Source organism: Chiloscyllium punctatum, chromosome 48, assembly GCF_047496795.1.
Source record: "Chiloscyllium punctatum isolate Juve2018m chromosome 48, sChiPun1.3, whole genome shotgun sequence".
Lineage (NCBI taxonomy): Eukaryota > Metazoa > Chordata > Chondrichthyes > Orectolobiformes > Hemiscylliidae > Chiloscyllium > Chiloscyllium punctatum.
Window position 1 is genome coordinate 43,750,326 of NC_092786.1, and position 26,616 is coordinate 43,776,941.

General features: G+C 42.8%; 1 protein-coding gene across 1 annotated transcript; it reads right to left on the reverse strand.

The window, feature by feature from the left end:
- Positions 1-427: 427 nt before the first annotated feature.
- leo1 (LEO1 homolog, Paf1/RNA polymerase II complex component) lies at positions 428-18,753 on the reverse strand. The gene is made up of 12 exons (XM_072565081.1): positions 18,618-18,753; positions 14,071-14,838; positions 12,594-12,695; positions 12,372-12,463; positions 11,063-11,208; positions 9,117-9,201; positions 8,857-8,951; positions 6,934-7,068; positions 5,684-5,819; positions 5,312-5,498; positions 2,372-2,469; positions 428-684 (listed from the first exon to the last, which is right to left on the reverse strand). Exons 1-12 carry the CDS (start codon positions 18,673-18,675, stop codon positions 580-582), a joined length of 2,007 nt encoding a protein of 668 aa, XP_072421182.1. The 5' UTR covers positions 18,676-18,753; the 3' UTR covers positions 428-579.
- Positions 18,754-26,616: the final 7,863 nt, after the last annotated feature.

A 26,616-nucleotide genomic window follows, 5' to 3' on the forward strand; every position in this document is an offset into this window, starting at 1 on the left:
AAACATAAGCAAAGCTAAGTTAAACACAATTAATGTCACATTGTCCTGATGTGTATTCATTTCCAAATGGTTCTTCACACTGTAATGGGGAAACCAGCTTAATCCATTATTTTGTTTCACATTAACAGCCTGGGTTTCCTCTGGGTGCTCCGGTTTCCTCCCTCAGTCCAAAGACGTGCAGGTTAGGTGGATTGACCATGCTGAAATTGCCCCATAGTGTCCAGGGATGTGCAGGCAGATTAGCCATGAGAAATATAGGGTTACCGGGATAGGGTAAGAGAGTGAATCTGGATGAATGCTCTTCACAGAGGCGGTGTGAATTCGATGGGCCAAATGGTTAGTTTCCACACTAAAGGGATTCTATGATTTTGTGTGTTGTCATGATGAATTATTTAACAGCTAAAAGATAAACAATTGAAAACCCAACTTTTAAAAAAAATCTTTTATTTTTGAAAATTGGTACATTGACCATCAAGGTACAAATGATTACCAAAATCTTTCAAAAATCAGACAACATAGTTACTTACAAAATAACTGTACAACCTAATGATACAAGCTATCTGAACCACTTAGGATAGCTTACACATCATCGTCCTCATCATCACTAATCACATACTTCTTCGCCTTTTTGCTGGTACCTTTATCATCGTTCTCTGCTTTTCTCTTTCCAGCATGATCAGGTTCCTAAATGAGGGAAAGGGTAGAGAGAGAGAGAGAGAGAGAGAGAGAGAGAGAGAGAGAGAGAGAGAGAGAGAGAGAGAGAGAGAGAGAGAGGGAGAGAGAGAGACGGGGTAGTAGTATGGATAGAGAAAATACATAGTATCAATATCCTTCAAGTTTATATACGCAAACAGTAACTTGATTTTGTAAAGAATTTTCTGAGTTAATGATGCACATCAGTGAATTACCTCATGAAAAGAACCAACAAACAGATCGTTTTTATAGCCAAACATGTGATCAAACAGCTTTATGGGGTGTAGGTTTGCTCACTGAGCTGTAGGTTTGATATCACAAACCTTGCAACAAACAGCTTTATGTTGGGAGAAGACACAGAGTCCTTACAATAGAAAATATGGGTTAAGCCTGAACATTGCAGCTCCACCTGGGATCTGCCATTATTGGCTTTCCAATGTGTTAAGTTATTAGTACACGTGCTGCTTACTGCCTCGTTAGGAAATCCTGAAGACAGACATTCTTGAGAAACTCGGATGGTACCCAAGCAATTCCTGCTAGTTTGAATTGCCTGCCAAAGCGTGACAACACAAACGATGACAGCTACCAAGTAAGAGAGTTTGAATTTTTAAAAAATTATTAAATAGAGCTAAAATCTTTTTCATAAAATAACTTAAAATCTCTTGAAATAGGTACTGTTTAGTAGAATAGATTTTTAAAAATCCAACTTCCTGAATAAATCAGGTTCAATATTTTGCATAAGTTAAAGCCATCATAACCCATTGATGCTTCTTTCAAAGTCAAAATTTACAATGTTTGCATATTGTTGGTTTATACAATTATACTCTATGTGGTTCCCCCTCACCATCTTCCCACCTTCATGCTTCTGTTCTACGGCTATAATGGTAGAACATTTGCACCAACTACTCATCCAAAACTAAAATCATAGATAATGCAAGTAGGAAACAGGTTCTCAAAGAAAATGTCAGCTCTTGGTCAATGTCCTCTCTTCCCCAACTCAAAATAGAATTGTTAACACCCAAATTTTTAAAAAAGCAATGATCACATAATATAGCAAACCTCAAATTTAACTCATTTAAAAGACAGTCAAAAGGTCCACCAATCCAGTCAGTAAACATCCAACAGACTATTAAAATTCAATTTTTTTCAACGAAGGGATAAACTCTCATACACATGCCTGAATTTGAAATGATATTGACAATTTTCTAGTAAGATAATACTCTGCGGCATCAATGGTCAATGTATACATTGATATATAACAATTTATAAAAGATACTCTCATAAACATTATATCAAATTCAAAACAGGTTTACAAATTTTCAGATAGTTTATCCATTTTGGCTTGATAGAAATTCATCTACTTACCATCCACAGAAACCTGAACAACCTAAATGTAAAAATATAACAAAAAAAAACAAAAGAACTGCGGATGCTGGAAATCAGAAAGGGTCACTGGACCCACAATGTTAATTCTGCTTTCTCTCCACAGATGCTGTCTGACATGCTGAGTTTTTTTCCAGCAATTTCTGTTTTTGTTTTAAAAATATAATGATTGACCTCAAACGTTTGGTCAATTTTTTTGGACAAAAATCAGTTGGTGGCACAGAGATGGGCATCATGTTTCTCACATAATTGAAAATTTCTATTTGCATTTTACATACAATTTTACAGTACAAACCTCATCACTATCAAGTTTCTTGGCTTTTAGGAGCCTCTGTGCTTTGTCATCATCTGATCCCTCATCACTGTCTGAGGAATAAATCCGAGCACGCTCCTCTGAAAGATATAAAATTATGCAAATTAAACCAGGTTCTCATGACACCTTCCTCTGAATGAAACTACATTTTTTTTTGCTTCAAACTCCAGTCTTCCCACATACGATTCATTGCTATTCATCTGGTTCTTTTCTCCTCCACTGGCTCCCAAATTAGTCTTTACTGTCACTGACTTCAAATTGACACTTCACTTTTTCTCTTACTGAGAAACTTTTCCATTCCATGATTATCTGAAGGCAAACCCCCTGTCAAAAAAAAGGTCCAGCTCTTAACCTTTTCCAAATCAACTGATAGCCTACAACCTAACCATGTCACACCTAGCTCTCTGCTTCTAGTCTGATAACTGAATATGTTCTTATTTTCTTTTCGTCTTTGTCAATTTCTGTGACCTGGTTTATTCCATTCTCCTTCACATTTCATACAGCCATACCTCTCCAAGCGCATTTCTTAGCCATGCACTCTATGAAGCTGGTCAAGACTTAAATCAATGATGATCTTACTTGCATCTGTCACGACACAGAGGTGAACCCTTCTGTTAATTAAACCAAACACCCAGAAAACCTCGCTTTACCACATAATCTGTTAATATATGAGTTACAGGAAATTCCCAAATTCGACTGACTTAAAGAAAATAATATCAATGTTTTTTAACTCTAAAAGTGAACATTAAAAAACAATTATTCAAAACTCTAAGCCCCCCTTTCTCATATCTGCTTATTACCTGCCTCCAATTCTATAACAAAATGCTGTTCCAATAAAACATTTATTAAAATTACATCAACTTAATTTTAAAACCACACAACAGCTGTCTTCTTCTGGGACTTTACTCTTCCAGCTGCTGAATTCCCTGGTCATCTTCTTTCTTTTTACTGTGAGTATGTTTCATATGAAAAGGTCCCTTTGATAGACAGTGTTTCCTAATTTCTTGGGTCTCTCTCAATGGCAGTGCTCTCTCTGCAATTTTCAAAATGCCTGCATTTTTATACTCTCAACATCGGATCGTCTCATTGGTTCGATGTTGGTAAAACAATAAATTCAAACTCAACTGAGTTTTTGTATCCTGGAGCATAATTTAAACTGATTGGTTAAATTTGAATTGTTGTCAAAACAGCAACAAAACCTCAGGTATCCATTTCACAGCCAAATGTTACATATTTTCAATTTTCCAGTACACTCTGCGACTGCCATCTAGTCATATACACAGAGGCTTGTAAGCTCTCAGTTCAGAAGAGCATCCACTCTGCCTTCAACTACATGCCTTCAACTCCATAACTTTTTAAAGACAAATTTGCAGGTTTGCTGTGCAGATCTAAGGCAACCTTACAATTAATGAAATGTGTATATGTGAACTGAATATGAATGTGATCTGATCTGATATATTCAATATGCTCCCATTAATCATCCATCTGGTTACTGACATGGTAATATTGCACTGCTGATTATTAGTAGACTAAGGTTAAGTTGTGTACAAAGAAATTAAACATGAATGCATGAAATGCTCACATCCTGATACAACATAATTTCAGCACACAAGTTTCTTAGAACTTGTATTTTGAAGTATCGATAAAAATGATTACTTTTATCATGTTCTTGCAACATTTAGTCTTCTATCATAAGACATTATTACACAAGTATAAGCAGAATTATTGGCAAGGAATGGATTAGTGTTCAATTAAAACATTATCATCATGCAAATTATGAGGAAGATGGTGTGCACAATGTTTGCTATATTTGCTTAATGATGTGATAGGAGATTTGAACTGTTTTCATAGTCATGCCTCATTACAATAACACTGTGAACCACTACAGCACTGACAGACAGTCACTAGCTGCAAGTGGGAAGGTTTTTTTTTGGGTGGGAGGTGCTGGATGACCGTTCATGCTTCCTCCTGGCTTCACAAAATTAGTGGCAGGAAATATTTTTATTTCATTACTTTTCTGCCCAGTCTGCAGCAATCCCTTTAAAAACTACTGGCTTCACCAATCAATACTCTGTTTCATTGGGTCATAAGCACTCAAGATAGTGGAAAAGCAAAATTGCACCAGGGAACTATACAGGGAACGGGAATTCAATTGTGGCTTGTCCTAAAATCACACACAGAGCTGGGGGGGGGCGGGGGAGGGGGCAGAAGTTAGTAATTGTTGCATTGTAATTTTCAGCCTGTTGCCACAAGCTCATTTGAAAATTTCAATGCAAACCTTTCAGAAATATCAGAATTGTTACATTCAGCTTTTCAGCAGTAGAATATCAATTGTCAACATCAAGTCACTAAAATGACTTAATTTAGTTACATATCCTTGTCTGCTATTTTTATCAAAATGACACTAACACCAAAACAAAAAAGCCCCTCAGTAAGCTAAGCATGGAAAGTGGGAGTAGGAATCCTGCTTTTAAAATGGCTGAACATTTCCTTTCATCCCACAATTGTTGACGTGAATGAAACTAAATTAGCCACGCGCTCCTGCAATTTCTTTCTGCTGTTTCATTTGAAACAATTTTTTTTACACCTTTATTAACTTTAGCGGTGAAAGGGTTACAGGGTATTTAAAAATAATCTAGATTTACTTCACATTTGTAATTGGGGGTTCAAGACTCATAAACTATGATAGGATTTGCATCATCTACAACTCTACTTGGACACACTGACTAACTATTTATACAAGCTGGTGTAATACTTCAAGTAAAAAAATTAAAACAAAATAACATTCACAAAATTACTGTTTTTTGCAGCAGAAAAGAATCACAGTGGTGATATGAAAGGAAATTTCGTAACTGAACGATACTTTATCGTTCTGTGAGAACAAACTGATCTGTCCACAAAGATCTCGATCATGTTCCTTACCTCTAACCCCTCCCTTGTATTTGTTCTTGATGGCTGCAAGGCTGATGGTCTCATCACCTTCTTCCTCCTCATCATACCGATCAGGTTCCAGGTAAGAGGAGCTAAGGCCTCTCTGACTCTGCTTTTCTCTCATTCTGCGCTGCTGAGACTCTCTTCGAATAGAAGCTTTTAGACGCTCCTCCTCTTTCTGTCAAGATCAAAATCCGCTTTTAGATTTCTACCTCACTTCAAAGTGATTCTGAGTAGTCACAAATGCAGATGCAGAAATTTACTCCATTGATAACTAACTATTGCTCCACATATGTAAATGCTTTTAAGACAGTGTACCTCCATTTCAATATCTTCCAATAGTTCTCACTAAGATTCATCTACCTTTATCATTTCAGAACGCTGGGATTCCGGATCTCTACCAGCCATGGGAAGGATTCGAATCTTTTGTGTTTTTGAACACCTGTCTGCAAGAGACAGGGTCATCTTCCTGTGAGTTGCACTGTCCGTAGAGTGAGGCCTGTGATACATTCAGATAAAGATGATTTAGTCCTAACATCTTTTGTAAAAAGGCCATATTTATCATAAAAACTATTCCATTTATTTTTTAAGTCTTCAGTATAAATATGCCATGCAGCATGATGCAAACTCAGAGAGCTACTGATTTTAGATGAGATAGAATTAGGGCATCATAGTCGGCTTCAGAGAGAGAAAAATAACCATTTACTCTGAAATATAATCCACTGGCTATCATCTGTAAAGTGCATTTAATTTAGAACATAGGACAGGTTCTTTTGTTCACCTGTCTGTACCAAACATGACATCGTTCTAAGTAATCCAATTTTCCTGCACATGGGCCATATTCCACTATTCCCTGGCTATTCACACATCTGTCTAAATGCTTGTTCATGTGTCTTTCTAAATGCTTCTTAAATGTTGCCATCACGTCTCCTTCTACCATTTCCCCTGGCAGCATATTCCAGGCACCTATCCTCTGTGTACAAGATCTGCCTTGCACATCTCTTTTTAAACTTTCCCCCTCTCACATTAAACCTACACCCCCTAGTATTTGACACTTCCACCCTGGGGGAAAAAAAAAGACTCTGATTATTCACCCTATTTTCAGGTGAGAAAAGGATCAGCTGGGATCCATTGGTCAGTCAAAGAGCCTGCCAATACCACTTAAAGGTCACATACCAGAAGAGGGCACTTGAGCACGCACAGCAACTTCCTCTGCACTTCAAACCTGGCTCATGACTAAGGTCGCAACTTTTGTGATACTACAAAAATATTATTTTTGATAAACAAAAACGTTGACTCAATTTCTTTAACAGGCCCCATGAAGGAAACATTTGCTTTCTTGAATTTGCACAGTTTACCATAAAAAGTAACACTGGCATTGAATCAGCTTAGATTTGAGAACTAGAACTGACAGTGTTTCAGGCCATTTCCATAAAGCCTTTCATAAGCTTCCACTGCAAGAGTAACTTTTTTTCAAAAATAGGTTTATAGTCACAAATATTACTACCAAACATAAGCATCCTTTTGAGAAGGGCCTGGTGTGTTACACTTGTTTTCACTACGGTTTATTAAACATCAGACCTGTATTTTCAATTCCTGAGGGTTCAACGTACCTGAAAGTGAGTTTGGTTTTGAAGACTGCCTGACCTTGCAAACCAGTTCCCTGCCGAATAAATAGATGGTTATGATCCCCTTGAAGTGGAGCTTTGTAGACATCAAAAACTTCATTTCCAAGATGCAAGGACATACTACAATAATAAAAGAAACTATCATCATTTGCATGTCAACTGCAAAAACATGTTGACTTCTGTGTCTTTAAATGAAATTCAGAAACTCACAGGTCATTGAACTTCATCACAAGAATTCTTTAAGGAGTCAGTTAGGAGTTCAAAAATTTTATTCAGGTAATTGAGGTAGACTACATATTTACACTATGTCGTGGTTCCTACTATGTCGTGGTTCCTAATAACCTTGAACCAACTAGTTTTAAGAACTTGCCTATATCAGATATCTATGTAATTCAAGCTCAACAAAACAATAACAAAAATCTTGCCGGTGTTTCAAAATACAGTTGTTTCTATGCCACCTTTCAGTTAGGTTCCAGCACACTGCACATCATTACATGATCAAAATAATGAAAACGAAATCCATCAATACTACTCTGTAATAAACATGAGAACTCAGTGTGGCAAAGTGACTGAATGAGCTGAATTTAACATAGCTGCCTGCACACTGATCAAAGTGCATTTTCCAGCAAAGGAATTAGAATTGGGAATTCCTTCTCATCCCCAACTCCTCTTCAGACCCCCCCCAAAACCCCAATGTACAGTATAACATTTCAGTGAATCAACTAGCTGAACCACAATGATACACTTAACCATAATATTTTGGAATTATCTTTCCCCAAGGAATGCACAGGGTGGTAAATTATGGAACTCCCTCCCACAACAGACAATGTCAGCTGAATTAGTAGTTTGAAATTGGAGATTAATAAATGTGTGTACAATAAGCACAAAAAATGGGAAGATCGTTGAAGCTAGAGATTCAGATCTACCATGGTCTCTTTAATGGTGAAGCAGGTCTACTCTTGTTCACATATTCCTAACTGAATTTATTATTATGCTTTTCAGACAGCAACGCTGCTCTTGTGTCAAAATTCTTAAGTGTGAAGAATACACTTACAAAGCAGTTCTGTTAGGACCCCAAAATAAGCTCATGGTAACTGAAAAGTAATTACATTTGCATGATAATATTACTGCTTCAAGATAATCTTAAAAATTGCTTGGTACTTTGTCAAATTTAGTAATGGATTTTTGTTTAATCGTTATGAAAGGCAGTTTCAGAAACAACACATAAGATAGCATATATCTGCAACTAAAGTAAAGCCAAATCCTTAAGTATAAATGAATATAAAAAGCCCTAGTGATCACCTTGAACACAACTTAGTTTGCATGACTGGAATAGTCTTTTCTTTTCAATGCCTATTTGTTAGCTTTACAACACGTGCTAACTGATGAGCAGAGTTCTGTACATGCTTTTAGGTTCTTATGTTGACCCCACATGATTCCAGAGCTCTGAAAATAAGCAATATAAACTGGGGCTCTCAAAAGTAAACACGTATATCTGGTGGGTGTAATATTCCTGCCCCATCAGGTTCACATTTTCTGTAAGTGCATTCTTTTTTAAGAGGCTCCATAGCATAATTGTCCCTACTGATGGTAGACACAATGTCAACAGCAGACATTCAAAATACTTGTCTCTTTGTCACCCATTCTTTACACAAACGCATTATTGTATACACACATGAACGCCCACATTTATACTTACTTTTAAAGTAGCACTCCTTCTACATTGCTAGGATCATGACCATCAATGCTGCTGATTTCTCATGGATATGCAACAAATTGTAAGCAAACTTAAATCAAGGTCCTCATGACAAATCAGAATATATTAAAATGTAAAATGCATTAGAAAATTGTCTTTCAGCTTCTATAACCTTGGTCATTCACATTTTATTTATAACTATTATTACCAACCTTCCATCTGACCATTTTACTATTCGAGCATTACTTTCGCGAGTTTCATTTCCGTCTTCATCTTTGCGTACTCGCCAGCGAATTGTGTTTTCAACCTAAGACCAGAGAGTAAAAGTTCACTTTGAAGATGTCAGTGTCCATGGTACTATCTTATTGAGAAAGCATAGTAACAACTTCTGCCATCGTTCGAAACAAAGGACATGCAACAAGATCTTAGTTCTCAGTTGAGTTTAATAGTCATCCTATGGAGTAGATACTACCTTTAATTTAAGCCTGGTTCTTCCTTCTTCATCCAACATTTCCTCATCTTCAAATTCATCTTCATAGTACTGGGGATCGAATGGTCTAAAACAGAAACCCATACAAAAAGTTTGTAATTTGAAAACTGACTGCAAGTGGCCATGACTACTATAGTATTTTCTCAAACAAGATTGCTATGAATACTCCTGGTGCATTCTATACAAATTTAGAAAGGATGTCACAAACCTGCCAAGCTAGTCTGCCTAGCCCAGGTAATGATGTAGAATACACCAGAAGCTAATGATTTCAGCTAACAGTTGGACACACAGCAAACCAAAATGTAAATAGTTTAAGAGCTAGTCAACAAGATGAGAACTAAGTTTTCACATTTATCACAAAAACAGTTTTGTGGTATATACAATTTTTTTTTTAAATGACCAAAGTATACCTGCCATTAATCAATGTAATTTAACAAAGAAAATGTTTGATCGCATACTTTACTTGTCTCACCAGCTATACCTGTACCTTGATAAGAGAATTAATTCATTAGTTGAAGTGAAGGGGCCCATAGGTATCAGCAATCATAATATGAGTGAATTTTATCTTCAGTCTGTGACAGAGAAAAGTGGGTCCAAAACTAGTACTTTAAGGATCTGGATTACGCACTTAAGTCTCTGGAGTGGGAGTTTAATCTCCTGATTCAACGGCCAAATCAGCAGAATGCAAGCTAGAGGGAGTAGGACCACACTTTGTACTTTTCTGGCACTGTTTTACATAAGGACGATGGTCAGAGACTCAAATTGGGTGATAAGAAAGAAAGGATTCAAATCTAATGACACAAAGAAAGCTAGCAATGTGTGAAAATTATAAAAAGCTAATCGTGATTAACTGAATGAGCAATGGGTTTTAATGTGGGCAAAAGTGAGATCATCCATTTTCGGAGTACTTTCTCAATGCTGAAGACTAGGAGTACTGAAGGACCAAAAAGCTTTGGAAGGTTTGTGTACACAGAATTAAAATGTAGCAACATAATGATACTAGAATAACCACGGAGGTAAAAGTTATGCCACTGCTATATGAATCCATGGTGAAACCACAGCTGGCGAATGATGAGCAGTTCTGGGCACCTCAACAGAAAAAAGGTATCTTGGCCTAGAATGAAATGCAGCACAGTTTCTTTTTACGGCATTAACCTGATTTACAAGGAGAGACTATAAAAATTAGAGTTTATTACCTGAAAGTAAGAAGATTAAAAGGTGATCTGGTCAAAGTTTTCAAGTTATTAAGGGCAGCAGAGTGGCACATAGAGAAAATGGTGGGGAGGGTGTCTGGGAGTAGATAGTATAGCTATTAAAAATACCTTTCAGGAGATAAACTAAAAAACACTTATAAAAGAGTAGTACAAGATTGAAATGCACTTCTGCAAAGGGAAACTGGTGCTAGATCAACAGTTTATTTCAAATCTAAGATTAGGTTAGTTGTACATTACCAACGTATTAAGGGATATGGGGCAAATCTGACAGAAGAAGATAGGCTGAAGATCGGCCATGATCTCAATGATTGGCACAAGAGGGACTTGAGGGGCTAACTGGACAAACCTTGCTCTTATGGACCATGTTATAGCATTGTCTCTCTGACAGTTTTCCTTGCCAATGAAGCCTGGAGCCAAATCAAAACAACAGCTGGAAGACTGATCCAAATCATCAAAGGACAGAATAAATAAAGTGAAGATAGTTGGGATTTTGCACTTAAAAGGAGGCAACTAAGACACAAGTCCTTCTTTACACAACATGTCGAATAGATTTCTGAATAGACTAGTGGGGGAAGCAAGCTCCTGAACAATGCATTTATGGATGTACTGAGAGGGGACAAACAGTTCTTTGTATCTCTGCTGTGAATTAATCAAGGTGGCCTGTACAATCATACTAATAATTCAAGATGTCGTCAACATATGGGTCTGAAGTACCTGGGCTCCACACTAAGAAAGTTAGGCAGTTTAACAAAATACAGGTCATTTCCTAAATCGGTGTTCACTTTTGGAATCTCTACTTCTATCCGTGTTTCTGGGATTGGTTCTTCTTCTTGATGTTCCTGATCCATGCCATACTCATCCTAAAGTAAAAAGTAAATCATTAAGTGGTAAAAGTAGAAGCAAACAAAATATTGATCAGACCCTTGGTTTAGCAGTTATACTGTTTGCCCCACGTCAGATGAATGCAGGACTTAAACTCCATTTCATAAAGTCCAAGAAAGGGGAGGCCAGAAATTCTGGGCAGACGTTCAAACAAATATTCTTATTGGTGACATTTGAGTGGCCCAACCCCTTATCATACTGCTTCTGGAACTCCATAAACATCTGATGCTGTAAGGGACAGGCTGATTCTATTGTCTGGCATGAAAGTCTGTCATGGCTAACGAAGGAGTGTTTATCCCACAGCCTCATGAGGTGTCAATAAAGGTAGAGTAGCACAGTGGTTACATTACTGGACTAGTAATCCATAAATGTGGGCTAAGGAATGAATTCATTTTGTTCCAAGCAATTTAAATTTAATTATTTGTTGTTTAAGTTCTGGAAAACAAAATGTAGTATCAGAAACTGTGGCCATGAAGCACTCCTAGTTCACTGATATCCTTTTGGGAAGGAAATCTATTAATTCCTGGATAAATAATCTGGCCTACCAATATCTTGCTTACTTTCCTTTCTATGCAATCCCCCAACCAGTTCTCCTTCAATGCAACCATGCATTTCATTTTAAAGTTACAGAAGGTTTTAATCAAAGTCGGCACAGAATGTTTCCACTTGTGGAGGAGAACGGCGAAACCAGAGACCATAATTCTAGGATAGTCACCAAAAATATCAATTTGGAAATTCAGAGGAAAGATCTTTACTCTGGAGTGCAGGCAATGTAAAACTTACTACAACAGACAGTAGCTGAGATGAACAGTGTTGATGCATTTGAGGAAAAGCAAGATATGTTTACATAGAAGGCAATACGGAGCAATATGATAGATTTAAATGAAGGAGGATGTGAGGACATTTGAATAGTGTACCATATTGTGCATGTATTGATTAGACTAAATAAATACCTTACTTCTGTATTGTATATCATGATTCGATACATGATTTCAACGTAGCTTAGCCTAACTTTAAAACTCAAAATTTGAAGACCATTTAAATTAAATTTGAGGAAATTCAACTTAAAAGTTCTCTTGTTTCTGCATCAACGGCTGTGATGGAAAACCCGACTTACTGGAAACGTTTAACAAACACTTACAATTGGTTGGCCTGGAGTGGGAGGCTTTTCACCTTCGCTGTCAGACGAAATATCATCTGCACCTCCAAAGAGATCATCCCCTTCTATTTTATCTGCAGTACAGTTGAATATTTAGGAAACTATTGCACAATGGTTTTTAGCTTATAACACCAACATACAAGTATTATTTAGTTCTTAAAGTACCGACCGTTTGTGAACATTATCTTTAAAACAGAACGATACCTTTGTCTTTTACATCACTGTCAGAATCAGAATCTGAAGCAATTGCTTTCCTTGACTTTTGTCTAATGACATCATCTTCACTGTCGCTGCCTCTTGCAGAAACTGAAATGGGAATTGAGAACAATATAAAAAAAACAAGCATTTGATTTAGAAACTTATTGATATTGATGCTCACCTTCCTCATACTATCATGGAAGTTCAATGTAGAAGCAATAACAAGAGCAGGACCACTCACTATTAAGTTCACGGAGCAATTCTTCCAAAACGTGAGATTGCACATATTAAAACTATGAACAGTTTTGAAAAAGAAAATTGATTAATGTATCTAGTGTTCCATTTGGAAGGAAAGATACAGAATTTTTCCATTAGGTGCATTCTAATAAACTGAGATTATCTCAATTTTTAAAAATTCTTTCATGTGATGCAATCATCACTGGCTGGGTCACCATTTACTGCCATTCCCTAACTGACCTTGAGGAGGTAGTGCTCCAGGTACATTCAGAGTGCTGCTAAGAAGGGAGTTTCAGAATTTTGACCCAGCAACAGTGGTGGGTGATACAGTTCCAAGTCAGGATGCTGTATGGCTTGGCAACAGAGGTAACTGATGTTTCACTTCCAATGTTTGAGCGGATGCTGGATGGTCCATTCAGTTTTGCTCCTTTTGCACTACCTCTCCTGGTTTGATGTGATTGATTAGTATGCCAGGTTAATTCAGGGGCCATTTATGTGTCAACCACATACTATCAATATGGTGTCACATGTCGCTCTGACCAGGTACGGACAGCAGATTTCCTTCCCCAAAGGACATTAACAAACCAGATAGACTTTTTGTTTGTGACAACTGACAATGGTTCATGGTCACTGTTACTGAGTCTGGCTTTTCATTAACTAATTGAATTTTAGAACACAGCCACCACGGATGATTAGAACCTGTGCCCAAAAGCTTTAAACTTGTTCATCCAGGGTAATTATCACTACACCAGTGCCTCCCTTTAAATACAAGTACTGGCTCTTGGACTTCCACATGCAGGTTCGCTATTTTATTTATTCTCAGGAATCTCTGATGGATGCATTTAGAAAGACAAGTCAAATGGCACTATCACTGTACAACATTCTCTTAAAAAGGCAGAAAGAAATTTAAACTCAATGTTTCTGAGATCACACAATTACAAATGGGAGTAATGAAGTAATATGCTTGGTTTTGGCTAAAACCTAGGAAGTCTCAAATCTTCTTTTGCAAAAGTGGAACATCACCTGAAGCCACAGATGGAAAGTGGAAAGCAGCAAACAACAAAACTGTTGCTTCTGTTGACTGTCAATATGCCGAACAAACATGACTCAAAGTTCTCTCTGAAAAGTCAGGTTAAGTTGGACGGTATCGATGGTTCAACAAACCTGCCCAATGAATACCTGAATGACCTAGGCCTGCAGTACATCAAGTTCATTCCTGATTTCTGATTTACACCAACTAATTTACCTGATTTATGCTCCTGCTCATCATCTGAAAGGTGCTGTTCCTCATCTGAATGATGCGATTTTTCCTCTTCATCTGATTGGTCACTTCTGGACTCTCTCTCCCATTTCTCATTCTCAGAATGCACTTCCTTTCCAGACAGCTCAGCGTCCGATTGGTTACTGGCAGCATCGGAGTGGGAATGATTACTGGCAACATCAGATCGGGAATGGGCGCTGCCAGCATCTGAGTGAACGATGCCTGCTTCCGACTGGGATCGTACACTGCCGCCATCAGATTGCATGCTACCAGCATCCGAATGGACACTGCCAGCATCAGAACAGGAACTACCAGCATCTGAGTGTGCACTTGCAGCATCAGAGTGCACACTACCAGCATCAGATTGTGCACTGCCATCATCAGAACCCACACTGCCTGCATCAGAATGCATGCTGCCCGCATCAGAACGATTGTCGTCATCATCATTGTCAAACTGTTGTTCTTCAGAGCCACTTTGTTGTTCTGTCTCTGAATGCTGAACATCATCTTGATCAGAGTGCCCAGAAACGATGGACTGGTTATCAGATCTGTCATCGCTCACACTGTGCCTTGACTGCTCTTCATCTTCACTGTCCTCTCCAAATAACTCTTTATTGCTAGGCTTTGCATTCTCTCTCCCATCTTCATCATCATTCCCATCCTCCCTTTCACTCTCACTTCCTGAAGGATTGCTTTCTGATGCTGCTTGTTCCACCTCTGACTCAGAGCCTGATGCAGATCCAGAGTCAAAATCTGTGGAACAAACAAATCAATGTGATGAATCTAGTTTAGTGTCCATCCTTGTTCCATACTCACGTTAAAGAAATTGTGACATTAATATGTTAGTATTTCAATAAAACTGCATGTAAAACTATGAAGCAGCAGAACAAATGAACAGGCCATCTGGGACTTGTCATTGTTTTCATATGTTCTTAAAGCCTGGAAGCATAAATCACAAACAATACAGCCTCAACACATCTGGAAAAGCACCATGCAAGAATGACAAGCATTTCCATCATTGTACAAGCCAAAAATTTCACAAAACACACAAACTCCTTCCACATCCTCAACATAAAGAAACTGTGCCCCCATTGTGTAAATACTTTAGATTAAAATAGATAGGCTGAATTATTTTCAACACTACCCCTTCCCCACAGGTAACTTGTTAGTAGGTACAACAAAACTAAATCTTTTACATCCATTCATTTATCCTCAACTGGCAATGGGAAAATGTTCAGAAGAGTTGGACCACACCATAATATTAAAAGACTAAAATAGAGACATCAACTGATTAACACTATAACAATGAAGAATGTTGAAACAAGATGAGAAAGTCTCTCCAAAAAGGCTGCTGGCACAAAAGCCACAGTGTCAGCAGACTCCTAGGAAAAAAACCCTTGAACCCAGACCTCCTGGCTCAGAGGTAAACAAGGTAAAAACAATGACTGCAGATGCTGAAAACCAAATACTGGATTAGTGATGCTGTGCTCTTCCAGCACCACTAATCCAGTAGTCAGAGGTAAACACACTACTGCTATGCAATGTGGGGGGGGGGGGGGGGGGGGGGGTGAGGGGGGTTAGAGTGTGGAGGGGGGGGTAGAGTGTGGAGGGGGGGTTAGAGTGTGGAGGGGGGGTTAGAGTGTGGAGGGGGGGTTAGAGTGTGGAGGGGGGGTTAGAGTGTGGAGGGGGGGGTAGAGTGTGGAGGGGGGGGTAGAGTGTGGAGGGGGGGGTAGAGTGTGGAGGGGGGGGTAGAGTGTGGAGGGGGGGGTAGAGTGTGGAGGGGGGGGGTAGAGTGTGGAGGGGGGGGGTAGAGTGTGGAGGGGGGGGGTAGAGTGTGGAGGGGGGGGTAGAGTGTGGAGGGGGGATAGAGTGTGGAGGGGGGGGGTAGAGTGTGGAGGGGGGGGGTAGAGTGTGGAGGGGGGGTAGAGTGTGGAGGGGGGGGTAGAGTGTGGGGGGGGGTAGTCTGTGGGGGGGGGGTAGAGTGTGGGGGGGGGTAGAGTGTGGGGGGGTAGAGTGTGGAGGGGGGGGTAGAGTGTGGAGGGGGGGGTAGAGTGTGGAGGGGGGGGTAGAGTGTGGAGGGGGGGGTAGAGTGTGGAGGGGGGGTAGAGTGTGGAGGGGGGGTAGAGTGTGGAGGGGGGGTAGAGTGTGGAGGGGGGGTAGAGTGTGGAGGGGGGGTAGAGTGTGGAGGGGGGGTAGAGTGTGGAGGGGGGGTAGAGTGTGGAGGGGGGGTAGAGTGTGGAGGGGGGGTAGAGTGTGGAGGGGGGGGTAGAGTGTGGAGGGGGGGGTAGAGTGTGGAGGGGGGGGTAGAGTGTGGAGGGGGGGGTAGAGTGTGGAGGGGGGTAGAGTGTGGAGGGGGGGGTAGAGTGTGGAGGGGGGGGTAGAGTGTGGAGGGGGGGGTAGAGTGTGGAGGGGGGGGTAGAGTGTGGAGGGGGGGGTAGAGTGTGGAGGGGGGGTAGAGTGTGGAGGGGGGGTAGAGTGTGGAGGGGGGGGGTAGAGTGTGGAGGGGGGGGTAGAGTGTGGAGGGGGGGTAGAGTGTGGAGGGGGGGGTAGAGTGTGGGGGGGGGTAGTCTGTGGGGGGGGGTAGTGTGTGGGGGGGGGTAGAGTGTGGGGGGGGTAGAGTGTGGAGGGGGGGGGTAGAGTGTGGAGGGGGGGGTAGAGTGTGGAGGGGGGGTAGAGTGTGGAGGGGGGGGTAGAGTGTGGAGGGGGGGGTAGAGTGTGGAGGGGGGGGTAGAGTGTGGAGGGGGGGGTTAGAGTGTGGGGGGGGGTTAGAGTGTGGGGGGGGGTTAGAGTGTGGGGGGGGGTTAGAGTGTGGGGGGGGGTTAGAGTGTGGGGGGGGGGTTAGAGTGTGGAGGGGGGGTTAGAGTGTGGAGGGGGGGTTAGAGTGTGGAGGGGGGGGTAGAGTGTGGAGGGGGGGGTAGAGTGTGGAGGGGGGGGTAGAGTGTGGAGGGGGGGGTAGAGTGTGGAGGGGGGGGTAGAGTGTGGAGGGGGGGGTAGAGTGTGGAGGGGGGGGTAGAGTGTGGAGGGGGGGGTAGAGTGTGGAGGGGGGGGTAGAGTGTGGAGGGGGGGGGGTAGAGTGTGGAGGGGGGGTTAGAGTGTGGAGGGGGGGTTAGAGTGTGGAGGGGGGGTTAGAGTGTGGAGGGGGGGTTAGAGTGTGGAGGGGGGGTTAGAGTGTGGAGGGGGGGGGTAGAGTGTGGAGGGGGGGGTAGAGTGTGGAGGGGGGGGTTAGAGTGTGGAGGGGGGGGTTAGAGTGTGGAGGGGGGGGTTAGAGTGTGGAGGGGGGGGGGGATAGAGTGTGGGGGGGGGTAGAGTGTGGGGGGGGTAGAGTGGTGGGGGGGGTAGAGTGTGGGGGGGGTAGAGTGTGGGGGGGGTAGAGTGTGGGGGGGGTAGAGTGTGGGGGGGTAGAGTGTGGGGGGGGTAGAGTGTGGGGGGGGTAGAGTGTGGGGGGGGTAGAGTGTGGGGGGGGGTAGAGTGTGGGGGGGGTAGAGTGTGGGGGGGGTAGAGTGTGGGGGGGGGTAGAGTGTGGGGGGGGGTAGAGTGTGGGGGGGGTAGAGTGTGGGGGGGGTAGAGTGTGGAGGGGGGGGGTAGAGTGTGGAGGGGGGGGGTAGAGTGTGGAGGGGGGGGGTAGAGTGTGGAGGGGGGGGGGTTAGAGTGTGGAGGGGGGGGGTAGAGTGTGGAGGGGGGGGTAGAGTGTGGAGGGGGGGTAGAGTGTGGAGGGGGGGGTAGAGTGTGGAGGGGGGGGGTAGAGTGTGGAGGGGGGGGTAGAGTGTGGGGGGGGTAGAGTGTGGAGGGGGGGGTAGAGTGTGGAGGGGGGGGTTAGAGTGTGGAGGGGGGGGTTAGAGTGTGGAGGGGGGGGTTAGAGTGTGGAGGGGGGGGTTAGAGTGTGGAGGGGGGGTAGAGTGTGGAGGGGGGGGTAGAGTGTGGAGGGGGGGGTTAGAGTGTGGAGGGGGGGGTTAGAGTGTGGAGGGGGGGTAGAGTGTGGAGGGGGGGGGGTAGAGTGTGGAGGGGGGGGGTAGAGTGTGGAGGGGGGGTAGAGTGTGGAGGGGGGGGGGGGTAGAGTGTGGAGTGGGGGGGGTAGAGCGGGGGTTGGGTGTGTCTGGGTGGTGTGGACTCGATGGGCTGAATGACCTGTATCCACATTGCAGGGACTCTGTAGATACATTGCCTTACAGCTGATGGCCGGCCCTGCTGCCTGCAAACCCCATCCCGATGGGAATAAGACGTGTCCAGTGGAGATGGGCAGCAGCTGGACCACGGGTTAATGATAAAACTCCAACTTTCGTCGCTCTTTTTGATTCTGTTGACAACTGAGATCGGATCAGATTGAGTCACTTCAGCGAGGGGGGGGGGGGGGGGGGATTCTGGGCTAATGGTCCCAGGTTCCTGCTGAGATTCAGATCCAAACAACAAACTGGTCTCCATCAGGAACCTGAGAGCATCACCAGGGGAATATAAACCTCTTCAGTTCGGGGCTGGTTACAAACCCCGCTCTTCAGACACACTCCCCCCCCCCGCCCCCCCCGGGTTACTGTTACCTTTCTGATCGGCCTCACTCTCCGCATCACTCCCGAACAGATCCGACATATCCGCCATCTTGCCGAGTCGCAAAGACAGCGGCTGTCACAAATGGCGGCAACACTTTACGACATCCGTCGCGCGGCAACGCGTGAGTTGGCCAACCTGTGCGCCGGAAGGAGAAGTGGTTCGGGAAACCTCCCAGCCGCCGGGTAACGCTGCAGACGGATTCTCCTCCCAGCCGCCGGGAGGCGCTGCAGGTAGATTTTCCCCTCCCAGCCGCCAGGGGCACTACTGATAGATTCTCCTCCCAGCCGCCGGGTGGCGCTGCAGGAAGATTCTCCTCCCAGACGTCGGGTAACGCTGCAGACGGATTCTCCTCCCAGCCGCCGGGAGGCGCTGCAGGCAGATTTCCCCTCCCAGCCGCCAGGGGCACTACAGATAGATTCTCCTCCCAGCCGCCGGATGGCGCTGCAGGCAGATTTCCCCTCCCAGCCGCCAGGGGCACTACAGATAGATTCCCCTCCCAGCCGCCAGGGACACTGCAGGCAGTTTCTCCTCCCAGCCACCGGGGCGTGGGGCGCTGCAGGCAGATTTCCCCTCCCATTCATAGGGGGCATTGAGGGCAGATTCTCCGCCCAGCCACTGCAGGGACGAAGCAGGCTAATTCCCCTCCCAGCCATAGGGGTCTCTTCAGACAGATTCTCCTCCCACCAGCAAGGGACACTGCAGACAGAAACCGCTCCCATTCACTGGGAGATGCTGCAGGCAGATCTGCCCTCCCAGCCACAAGGGACACTGCAGACAGAAACCGCTCCCATCCACAGGGAGCTGGTGCAGGCAGATTTCCCCTCCCAGCCACAAGGGACACTGCAGACAGAAACCGCTCCCATCCACAGGGAGCTGGTGCAGGCAGATTTCCCCTCCCAGCCACAAGGGACACTGCAGACAGAAACCGCTCCCATCCCCAGGGAGCTGGTGCAGGCAGATCTGCCCTCCCAGCCACAAGGGACACTATAGACAGATACCGCTCCCATCCCCAGGGAGCTGGTGCAGGCAGATTTCCCCTCCCAGCCACAAGGGACACTATAGACAGATACCGCTCCCATCCACAGGGAGATGCTGCAGGCAGATTTCCCCTCCCAGCCACAAGGGACACTGCAGACAGAAACTGCTCCCATCCACAGGGAGTTGATGCAGGCAGATTTCCCCTCCCAGCCAACAGGGGTCACAGCAGGCAAATTCTTATTCCCAGCCAGAGTGGCTCTTTTGTGCAGATTCCTCTCCTAACCACATGGGGATGTTGCAGACATATGTCTCTCCTAGCCATAGGAGGCATTGCAAGCAGATTTCCCTCCATGTCACTGAGGGGGAGGGGGAAGAGGTGGAGGTACTGCATGCAGATTCCCCTCCTAGCCATAGATGTACTGTAGGTAAGATTACTTCACCTGCCAGAGAGATTCTTTATGCTCATTAATGGCCCTTATTCAGCCATCATTGTTGTTTCTGTAGTAGTGAGTGGAGGCAATAAAGCAATATCTACCACGTGCTTGTGGCCTCCTGAGGAAGAATAATCGTCATTCTGAAGTATTCAGTGCCTTTTTGGGAAGCAGATGGAGTCCTCGGAGAATGTGAGGACTGCAGATGCTGGAGTTCAGAGTCAAAAAGTGTGGTGCTGGAAAAGCACAGCCGGTCAGTCAGCATCCGAGGAGCAGGAGAATTGACATTTTAAGCATAAGCTCTTCGTCAGGAATGAGGGGGGTGAAGCATAGGCTCTTCATGATGAAGAACTTCGGCTCGAAATAGCGTTTTTCCTGCTCCTTGGATGTTGCCTGACTGGCTGTGCTTCTCCTGCCAATGTTCAACCCTGATCTCCACCATCTGCAGTGCTCACTTTCTCCCAATGAATTAATTCAGTAGGCCTTCTCAGTAGGAGGCAAAATAGATTTCTTGTCAGCAGTCTGGTCAGAATGTGGGATTTTCATGATCTGGGATAAACAATACCATAGACATTACAGTACTGACGAGGTCATTTGCAATTGGTAATTTTACTTGTGTACTTGATTAGCAGAATCTTAATGCTTGCATTTTTTCTTGCTATAATATTATTATCATGTACTGTGCTGTGTTGAGGGATACCATACAACCAGACCTTTGCCATTCAAATACCATGCAAAGCAGGACAAAAACTGCAAAAAGTTACAAATGTAACATGTTTAAAAGTACAAAATAAGAACAGCAAATGGTGGAGAAACTCAGCAGGTCTGGAAGCATCTATGTAAAAAGAAACAGGGTTAATTATTCATTTATGTAATGTGGGCACTGCTGGCTGGGTCAGCGTTTATTGTCCGTCCCTAGTTTAACAACCAGAATTTCTCAGCTCCCATCAGCTATGAAGAAGTCATATTGGACTCAAACTCTGTTTCTTTATATACAGATGGCAGACCTGCTGAGCTTCTGCAGCATTTTCTGTTTTCATTTCAGATTTCCAACATCCACAGTATTTTGTTGTTGTTTGTGGTTTAAATAAAGTATTGCACCAGGGAAAGAACTAAAGGATGTGTCAGTATTACAGCCAGTGTTTGGCTGTCTGGCACATTATTGAGACACAGTATACATATCTATGATACATATCACTATGATACATATCACATGATCTAACACCCCTTGCAGAGTTGTGGCAAGACAAAACCACATTAAGATGTGTTAATGTTTCTCTTGCATCAGCAGAGTCTCTAAATACTCTTTAGCCATGCAACAGGACCAAGATTAACATAGCAGAAAAGCAGGAGAGATTAAATGACAACAAGGATGATGATGCAAGCAAAAGGAGATGATAATGGACAAGCAAAGAAACAAAAGTTAGGTGGATGTGTGGTGTAAATGGGAATAACAGAATCATTACTAAAATGGCTGATGAAACAAAAGGGACCAAAGTAATAACGTTTTTACCAATTGGATTAAGCCTGTATTCATTGTTCACTGTTCAATTTTAATAACCAGAATAAATTTACACTTGCAGGTTGATTTCCCCTGATTGCATTACCATCTAATTCAGTCTAGTTGCATGTTGTATCCAAGTGAGAGAGATGGGGAACAAAAGCATTAAATACATTGTGAAAATTTTCTTAAAGTTCAAGTCAGAACAGTAATGTATTTCTCTGCTCATCGCAGGTAGATAGGATAGTGAAGAAGGCGTTTGGTATGCTTTCTTTTATTGGTCAGAGTATTGAGTACAGGAGGTGGGAGGTCATGTTACGGCTGTACAGGACATTGTTTAGGCCACTGTTGGAATATTGCATGCAATTCTGGTCTCCTTCCTATTGGAAAGATGTTGTGAAACTTGAAAGGGTTCAGAAAAGATTTACAAGGATGTTGCCAGGGTTGGAGGATTTGAGCTATAGGGAGAGGCTGAACAGGCTGGGGCTGTTTTCCCTGAAGCTTCGGAGGCTGAGGGGTGACCTTGTAGAGGTTTACAAAATAATGAGGGGCATGGATAGGATAAATAGACAAAGTCTTTTCCCTGGGGTCGGGGAGTCCAGAACTAGAGGGCATAGGTTTAGGGTGAGAGGGAAAAGATATAAAAGAGACCTAAGGGGCAACTTTTTCACACAGAGGGTGTATGGAATGAGCTGCCAGAGGAAGTGGTGGAGGCTGGTACAACTGCAACATTTACAAGGCATTTGGATGAGTATATGAATCGGAAGGGTTTGGAGGGATATGGGTCAGGTGCTGGCAGGTGGGACTAAATTGGGTTAGGATATCTGGTCGGCATGGACGGGTTGGACCGAAGGTTCTGCTTCCATGCTGTACATCTCTATGACTGTATGTGGAGGTGCTGGTGTTGGACTGGGGTGAACAAAAGCTCGTGATTTCAAACAAATCTGTTGAACTATAACCCGGCGTTGTCTGACTTCTAACCTCATTAATGTTGTCAAACACAGACTGCCCATTTAACAAGTCTCTGCAGAAATCATTGTCAGGATTCTTGGAAAGGTGCTGCATCACAGTTCAAAACAGAACATAGCACAACAGATAATGGCCTGTGAATAAAGACCTCTGTGAGTTTAAATGTTTGGTTATAATGCTATTATGATTGGATTTAATTTAACATTTTATTTTCAGACTTTGAATCAAACACTAAGTTTTATCTTGCAGTCCAAAATATAAGCAAGAGGCCCTTAAGAAGATAACCAGTCTCACTGGCAGTTGTGTGTCCTATCTGTATTAATACTAGAAAGCACTGAATGCTGAAAAGATAGAAGTGGCATGTGCTACTTCTACTGATCTGAACAGCATTAAGAAAATAACCCAAGTATATCTCAACTGAACTTGAAGCTCCTTCCAAAACAACAATTCAAATTGCAGCACGGTGGCTCAAGTAGTTAGCATTACTGCGTCACAGCACCAGGGGCCAGAGTTTGATTCCCACCACGGGTGACTGTCTGTGTAGAGTTTGCACATTCTCCCTGTGTCCGTGTGGGTTTCCTCTGGGTGCTCCGGTTTCCTCCCACAATCCAAAGATGTGCAGCTTAGGTAAATTGGCCATGGGAAATTGTGCATAGTGTTAGGTGCATTAGTCAGCAGTAAATATAGGGTAGGGGGAATGGGTATGGGTGGGCTTCTCTTCAGAGGGGCGGTGAGGACTTGTTGGGTCAAATGGCCTGTTTCCAATCTGTAGGGGAACTAATCTAATACTACAGAAAATATTTCTCCCTAATGGAATCACTTTGGCTAATCTTTATATGTCAGCGTTCTCACTAAAAAAGAGTTTGCAATCCAATGTTATGCAGAGGTAGAAGAATAAAATGAATCTGTATTTTGTAATGTTTTATTTAATATTGATAGACCTGCTAACTGTAGTATGGTCATGCCAATTTACAAAGCTATATGCATTGCTGTTCATGATAAAGGTTGCCACTATCATCATCTTTAAGTGTAGGAAACTGCACTTGAGAATGTAACTTTTAAAAAAAAGTTTGTGATTTACATATGAAAGAACTGAAACCAACATGGTCATTCTAAAAGAGAGACTTTTCAAACAATCCGGGTCTTTTTCAATATATAATTTCAGCTACATCACGCTGTAAACTTTTGCTATAAATTCTGAGTCTTACAAACTTATCCTCCACAATCACCTGATGAAGGAGCAGCGTTCCAAAAGCTAGTGCTTCCAAATAAACCTGTCAGACTATAACCTGGTGTTGTGTGATTTTTAACTTAATTCATACTGGAAACAAGTTTTAAAGAAGGTTTTTAAAAGTCTGTTTTCTTTTTACATACCCAATAATAGAAGAATGTGGTGAGTCTGGTGAAAGCAGGCTTGTGACTAAACTAATTAAATATTTAACCACTGGATAAAAGCAAATTACTGCGGATGCTGGAATCTGAAACCAAAAGAGAAAATGCTGGAAAATCTCAGCAGGTCTGGCAGCATCTGTAAGGAGAGAAAAGAGCTGACATTTTAAGTCTAACTGACCCTTTGACAAAGTTAGACTCGAAACGTCAGCTCTTTTCTCTCCTTACAGATGCTGCCAGACCTGCTAAGATTTTCCAGCATTTTCTCTTTTGGTTAAATATTGAACCATTTGGGTCTGAAAAAGCTTGTTGGAAATGTGACCCCAAAATTGGCTGTCAGTCAAATTTACTTGCCTCATATCACTCGAGTTATATATTAGAGCAAAGTGTTCTTTACTGGAAGGGATAATCTAACATACATTAGTTTACCAGCCTAGATTGTGCTTCCTGCTAACCAACCATCCAGAAACTACCTCTAATAAATTGGAACACTCTCTTAAATATGATATCAAAACTGCACGTAATGCTCCAGATATGGTCTGACCAATGTTCTATTCAACTGTAATTAAACTTGAAAGGGTGCAGCAAAGATTTACAAGGCTGTTTCTGGAGTTGGAAGTTTTGAGTTATAGGAAAAGTAAATATTTAAAAACTCAGCTTTCTGGCAAACTAATGACAAATATGTAATTTGGTTATTTTCAGTTATTTCTTACTTTATAAACTTATATTTCACAAATAATTAGAAGATTGTCACATGTGGAGTATCATGTTCCTGTGGCATACACTGAATGTTTACCAGTGAGGCCACTGTCTTTGGTTCAGGGGCCTAAATACAGAAACTGCCCCAAGGTATGCGATTTCTATCCATGCCCTTGGTCTGACCTCATTAATGTGTTGCTGGTGGGCTGCTTGAGTTAGACACAACCACAGAGGCAGTTGACCAGTTCCATGAAAGCTATGTTAGTCAGTTCAGACACTGGCAGTTATGATGAACAATGTCTGTATGTGTATGTGTGTAGTACAATTTGGCAGTCCCAGCTCCATTACAGGTAATTCTGCTTTAATATGCGTTTCGTTAAAGTGAATTCGCTGTAACGTGATTGATGAAATGGGGACACTTTCTAAAGTGCAAACTTTTGAAATGTGTGTTGGCTGGAAGTTGCCAACGCTTTAAGTGCGATTTTTCTCTAATGTGGGGCTGCACAAGAACGCAACCATTGTGTTAAAGAAGAACTACCTGTATAATGCAAATAAATAATTATCTTCAAAACCACTATTTTGGCTACTAGGTGTCTGAAGAGCACAGACACACATAATCAAATAGGAGCCCAGCAAGTGATATGCAGCCTTTTTGCAGATGCAAAGAAGTGAAGGCCTGTTTCAAGGGGGCTGTTTTTTTATTCACTCATTGGTCATGAGCGTTGCTGACTGGCCAGCTTTATTGCCTGTCCCTAGTTGCCCTTGAGAAGGTTGCAGTGAATTGCCTTCTTGAAGTGCTGCAGTTCATGTGCAGTCAGTAGACCCACAATGCCCTTGGAGGGAATTCCAGGATTGTGATTGAGTGACAGTGAAGAAACGGCTATATATTTCCATGATATCCTGGATGCTCATGGAGGATCCCATCCTGATACAATGGGGGATGTGTTTATTGAATGGAATGAGCATGTGCAAGCTGCCTGCTGTATTTGACCCTTGCCTTTTAAACAGGTTCAGTGCAAACCACTTTGAGGTCAGTGAGATTTCAATGTAAATTGAGGATTTGCAAAGTTAAGGTGATTTGTCTTCTCTCAGGATGGGAAAAGATGGGAAAACCAGAAGGAAATTCAATTTACTTTGACTGTTTTCACGGGGCTCACATCAAATAATGGCACTTGTGTAAGTGTTTTTGGGGAGGACTAAAAAGCACTGAGTATGGGCACCAGTTTTAGTCAGTGCTATTATTGTTCTCTGCACATTTTTGGCTTTGCCCGTCATAATTGCTAGGCAACTATTTTCTAAAGCTGTTGATAAGTTGCAGTCAAGTCTCAACATCCTGAAAGCAAGAGTGCCACTTCCAGCATGAGTTCACCAATTGAAATGTTGCCAACTTAAAAATTTTGCAACAAACAAATAAAAGTGACTTTCAGGAAATGTGACGTAATCCAACATACCACAAGGTTTGGCATTGAAGTTTGTAAAATTTAATTAAAATTTAACAGTGACCACAACAAGTGCACCCCCTTTGGAGTGGTGGGGTCATAAGACACTGTGCAGGGACACAAACATCAAATTGTTAGGAAAAGAACTACAGGAAACCAAATGATTTCCTCAGGGACACCACTGTTTTCACAGAAAACTGTCCTCAAATTTTATAAGTGGCAAAGTAGTGAGAACAATTTCTCAGTAAGACAGTGAAGAGAACTAAAGCATAGAGTGGAGGAAAGCTACACACAAGGTAATACACCAGAGATTGACTCATGTATTGGGAGCAGCGAGACAGAACCATAGAAATGATACAGCAGAAGGTGGCCATTTGGCCCATCCCACGCATGCCAGATCTCTGCCATTGCTCTTTCTAATTCCATCGTCATGCACACGGCCCGTCGCCCTGCAGTCTACAGCACTTAACATGCAGATCCAGGTACATTTAAAGGTGTTTAGGGTCTCTGCCTCCTCCACCACCAAGTCAGGTAGCAAATTCCAGACACCCACAATCCTCTGCATGAAAAAGTTTTTCCTCGC

Excerpts from the sequence above, each read along its gene's own strand:
- leo1 (XM_072565081.1), bottom strand. The coding sequence starts at position 18,675 with ATGGCGGATATGTCGGATCTGTTCGGGAGTGATGCGGAGAGTGAGGCC. Across the intron at positions 14,839-18,617 it reads GAGTGAGGCCGATCAGAAAG|ATTTTGACTCTGGATCTGCA; the intron begins GTAACAGTAACC and ends TTTGTTCCACAG. Across the intron at positions 12,696-14,070 it reads TGAGCAGGAGCATAAATCAG|TTTCTGCAAGAGGCAGCGAC; the intron begins GTAAATTAGTTG and ends TTCCCATTTCAG.